The sequence below is a fragment of the Kryptolebias marmoratus genome, linkage group LG3 (assembly GCF_001649575.2).
Source record: "Kryptolebias marmoratus isolate JLee-2015 linkage group LG3, ASM164957v2, whole genome shotgun sequence".
NCBI classification, from domain to species: Eukaryota; Metazoa; Chordata; class Actinopteri; order Cyprinodontiformes; family Rivulidae; genus Kryptolebias; species Kryptolebias marmoratus.
This window is the reverse complement of record NC_051432.1, coordinates 28,283,016-28,288,034: the sequence shown is the minus strand read 5'-3', so window position 1 is coordinate 28,288,034 and position 5,019 is coordinate 28,283,016. Positions and strand designations below refer to the sequence as shown.

Genomic DNA, 5,019 nt, shown 5'->3' with positions numbered 1-5,019 from the left:
CGGCAAACATAAACAGGAAAACTAAACTGAAACAATAACATAAACTGAAACAAGACAATAATCAAAACAACAAAACGAAAATACCAAACTAAGACAGAGACAGACAGAACATGAGAACAAAACCAAAAATCTAAAATAAAACTCAAAAGGAAAAAACAAAACTGAAGAAAGCAGGAAAAACAAGAACCCAAAACTAAACTAAGAACAAACCCAAAAATACTAGAAATCATGACACCAACAGGACCGGGTTTAATCTGCACGTTTTGACGTCTAATTTACTCGTTTTCGTTTGAAACTTCGGGGCATAAAAATGGACCAAAGTGACGAAAACAACTTGAAAACAATAATTATTACATTTCTAATCGCGCCGAGGACGTTTTAAATCAATAAAACAGGAAGTAAAATACAGAAACTAACCGAACAAACTGCAGCAGCTTCATCGAATATCTGAGTTTTCAGTCAAAATACTTACGGCTGTGGGGGCGGGGGGAGGCGGGGGGGCGTAGGACGGTCTTTCTGTTATCAAAGAGAATAAAACATGAACCTCAGGTCATTTAAACATGGATGGTAATCTGAGTAAAAGTACTCGTGGGTCCTTACTTGACATTTCTGCGGTGGGGGGGTCAGGATCAGTCAGTTCCAGTCATTGGACCTGAAAAGCAGACGTGAGACAGAAAGACAACGTTTCTCATAAAAACAAGCAGGGTTGGGACAGATCTCTGTCCCTCGACACATGGTCTTTATTTCTGCTCCATGGGCTCACACAACCGCCGAGTTTCCACGACACAAACACACAAACACACAAACACACAAACACACACAGAACCGTGGCGCTTTTCTCCCTCCAGCTGAGAAAAAACCAGCTTCATGTTGGTCCAATCCGTCCTGAAAGACGTCCTGCATCATCTTCCAGCCACTGGGGGAGAGTTCCTGCTCACGGCTCGGAGGAAGAACTCTCACCTCTGGCTGAGGATCGACACAAAACAGACAAAAACAAACTGACGGCTGCAACGGTTTGAGTTTCAAAATGGTTCCGTCTACTTTACACGCTCTTCTGTGCAGAGTCGGGGGGGGGGACAAGTCCAGGTCCATCACAGGGACACAAACGAGAAAGACACAGTCACGCTTACTGCTACAAACTAACCTAACCACGAGTGCACGGCTAAAACGTGCACGCTCCCGGAGTCAAACCTGCGACCTTCCTGCCACGTCGAGAGGACCAGTTCTTTAACAGGAACGGACCTGCGAGGACGGGGACTTCTGAGGCGAGGACAGGTCAATTTGGACCAGTTTTCTTTTTTAAATAAATATATAAATTCTGCTGCACCCTCGGGTGTCCTCCGTCCTCCGTCCTCACAGGGAGCTCCGGTCCAGGCGCTTCAGGGTTTACAGGAACTGAACGGAGACGGGTTTGGGACGCCCGCGGGAGGAGACAAAGACTCCCCGGAGACACCTGGAGACACCGCCGGATTAACCAACGGGACCACGGCGCCTTGGACCGACAGCAGAACACCTGAAAGTCATGATTTTCTGAGGCTCGGGTCTTTAAGGGGGGCCCCCCCAGGCTGGGGCCACCCCCCCAGCTCTGGGCCCTCCCTCCCGGTCAGTGAAAGGACAGCTACGCCCCTGTCGGTGCTGAAGAACCGGGCCGTGACAGCAGAACCCAGCTGCTTGTTAAACAGCACTTTGAGCCCATTTGGACGCGTCGAGATTTGGCTGATGGTTTCAGCTGCTAACGGCTCCTCATTGTTCACCGGAGCGGCTGAGAGCTAGCTCCAAGCTAACGCTAACTAGCAATATAATAAAAATCATTTTGTCGGGTTGGCTGACCCGAAATAAAAGCTGGTTATAAACACACTGTCCGCTTGCTTTGACCACAGGTTTACATCCATTATTGTGACGATGGAGATTTATTTTGCTGTGGTTACAGAGCCGTTAGCCGCCGTTAGCCGTTAGCTGCCGTTAGCCGTTAGCTTAGCCGCCGAGGAGAAAACGGCTCCTCCGACATGTTCTCAACAAGCAGCTTCAGTCCAACCCAGCACGTACGCAGAAAAGAGGTTTCTCACAGGCTGTGGTGAGGGCAGAAACAGCTTCCACGGTGAAATGACAGCAGAGGAACTCACCCTGAAAACCTCCGGTCCTCACATCGGGGCTCAGCAGCTTTCGAGCCCCACAATGAAGCGATGAAACGGGGGGTGTTCTCAGATGATTCCTGCAGAACCCTCCAGAAATCTGCACCCCCACCCTCTCCTGCCTTCAGCTGACACCTCCACCTCCTCACATTCACGCACTCATCGTTTTATGTCCCCACGAATCAACATTTGTCCATGCCAGAGGACAAAAGGGACAACAGTCCCCCCTGGACCTCCAGCAGCTGGTCTCCTCAGGTCCCAGATGTTTACAGATGTTCACACAGGGAATCATGGACCTCTACTTTTTCAGACGTCACTGACATTAAATGCAAAATTCCTTTCATATTTGCAAAAAAAGGTGCATTTTCTTATTGTAGGCGTTTGATTTGTTCGTCTGTGGATGAACTATTGGTTTGTGAGGTTTGCAGACCATTTCATTGTGTGTTTATTTACGTTTCACACAACCCTTGTGTAATTTCCAGAAAAGCGTCAGCCTTCTTTCTGCTTCTTTCTGCTCTGTGGATGTCTGGCAGCCTGGAAGCTTGGGAGAAAACCAACCGTTGCTGCTTTTGTTTGGAGAACTGAATACTTTGCATTCTTGCTCACATTGTGTGCGAGCGGCGCAGGTCAACGGCTGCCTAAAGACAACAGCTGTGATCCGGTGGGCTTCAGCTCACGTCTCTGTCCGTTCGGCCTGAGCGGGTCCTGGTTGCCGTCCGTTAATTGGTTGTGTTCACTGTGAGCCCGTTTCCTTCTGCCTGACCGGCACCGTTTTTGTTCCGGATCCTGGTGTGATTTTTATCTCCAGGTGTGGCGCCTTGCCCTTTTCCCATTTGACCCGGGACACCTGCGGCGGGGAGTCACATGCCACCTCTAAGCTCCCATCAGGCCCCCCCCCCAGGATCAGCTGTGGGATTGTGGATGCCCGGAGGCAGAACCGGGTCTGGTCCCATAAAGATGTTCTTAGGAACCGGTTCAGTGGAACTAAGCAGACCTGAAAGCTTCCTCTGGTGGACGAAGATGTTTTCAGGATTATCAGCTTTTTCTTGTCTGTTTTAACTCATTAAAGTCTGAAAATATGAGACGGTTCAGTTCAGGGTCCTGGGGTCACTGAGCGAGACGTGGAGGACACCTTGGACACGTCGCCTGTCCATCACAGGACCACATGGAGACAAACAGGACACATCGAGTCACAGTTTAGTTCCTGAATAACGTGGACTGGGAGGAACCTGAAGGCAACCAGCTGCTTGAAATGAGTTCAGAAAAGTTCATTTTTCCTGTTTCCAGCGGCAGCAGCCTGGTCTGGTTTTTATCGCTGATATAAAGAACAAATAACGGCAGAAACTCTTCCACATGTTGGTGATTGTAGCTCCAGATGTCTGAAGGGCTCTCAGCTCTTTATGTCGTCCATCACCTGCAACCTTTTACTCAAACCTTCGTTTCCTGTTTCAGCACCCAGATCTGCTTTCTGCCGATGCCGGCTTCACTTACGTAACAGTTCACACCGTCTGAAATACTGAATCCACATCTACGGATGGACCACTTTTAAAATATGTCACATTTATACGGACACGGATAGATTTGTACCTTTCTACAAGAATAAAAACACAACCTGATGCCACTGAGGCCAAAACGCTCCATTTTTGTCTCATCAGTCGCAGGAACTTTGGTTCTCGGTTCTTTTCCTGTTTGGCGTTTTAGTGTTTTTCTGTCAGCAGTGGAACCTCCTGGGTCTTCTTCCTGTTATGAGTCAGAAAGTCTCGTCTGATGACCGTGGAGTCCAGCTCGAATGGTTCTGGATGGTTTCTTCTTCTACTATCTGCACTGACAAACCTGGGGTCACATTTCCTCTTGCGTCCACATCCTGGGAGGTTGGCCACAGTCCTGGGAACCTCCTGCTTTTATCTTCAGCTGTGGTCAGAGGACCATGAAGCTGCTTGGAGATGCTCCTGTAGCCTTTAGCTTCAACATGGCTCCTCAGCAGCTCTCAGCTTTAAGGCTCAGTTTAGTCGCGCAGGACTCCGCCCACGGTGTGCAGACCCGAGCGAGCCGTGGAGGCGTTTATACTCGTATTCTCTGAAAAAACAGGCAGCGGGACGGTGCATAACCAGAGGAAATGTGGTAGAAAAGAGAGCAGATGGTTGTAACACATGAAACATGGCTGCACAGAGAGGATGTTTCAACTTAAAGCATTCAGTTTGACTTTTATTGATTTATCTGCTCTGAATGATGTTGAGTACATAAATGACATTATAAGGACAGTTAGCTGTACTGTGACCAACGTTTCTCCCCTCTGTGGTCGATAAAAACTCTTTTTATCGGCTGCAGCCGTGGTCTCTCACTGAGGGATCGTATAAACGCTGACGCAGGCAAACCAGCTCCGCTAGAGCACCGAAATCGTCCATTTTGAATGGAGTCCGCGCCAAGTTACAAAACCTGGGAGGTGCACGACCACGCGCCGGGGATGGCGTCACTGTTGGCACGCGCTCCGTTATTCAGTGTTCAACCTCGCTTTACGCTGATCCAGGATCAGTGTGGTGAACACAACCAAACCAAGCTTCCCTTGACCAACCAGGCCACTCAAAGCTCTTCACAACCCGACCTGTCCTCATTTACCGTCCACACACCCGTCCAGCTCTCTGCTGCGTCTCTACAAGCTAATCTGAATGAATCACATCAATAAATTATCTATAGATTCTAATCAGGGCTTTAAACTCCTTTCATACACGGATGGGACACTTCGACATGCTGCTGCTGCCAGGAATCAAACCTCTGACTCTCTCAATGGAGGACAGCCGCTCTAACCACTGTACCACTGATCCAGGCTGATGGACTCCTGTGATACGAATTAAAGTCAAATAGTTTGATCAATCGTCTCTTTAAAGGT

General features: G+C 48.8%; 1 protein-coding gene across 1 annotated transcript in view; it reads right to left on the bottom strand.

Annotated features, from left to right (window-relative positions):
• Nucleotides 1-2,395, bottom strand: part of LOC108228302 (SWI/SNF-related matrix-associated actin-dependent regulator of chromatin subfamily E member 1) — a 13,921-nt gene extending 11,526 nt beyond the window's left edge. Inside the window, exons 1-3 of the mRNA XM_037974646.1 lie at nucleotides 2,124-2,395; nucleotides 601-652; nucleotides 473-516 (exon numbers count right to left, since the gene is read on the bottom strand). Coding sequence (XP_037830574.1) covers nucleotides 473-516; nucleotides 601-607 — 51 coding nt within the window. The 5' untranslated portion in view covers nucleotides 608-652; nucleotides 2,124-2,395. The remainder of the gene's footprint in view (nucleotides 1-472; nucleotides 517-600; nucleotides 653-2,123) is intronic.
• Between the last annotated feature and the right edge of the window lie 2,624 nt (nucleotides 2,396-5,019).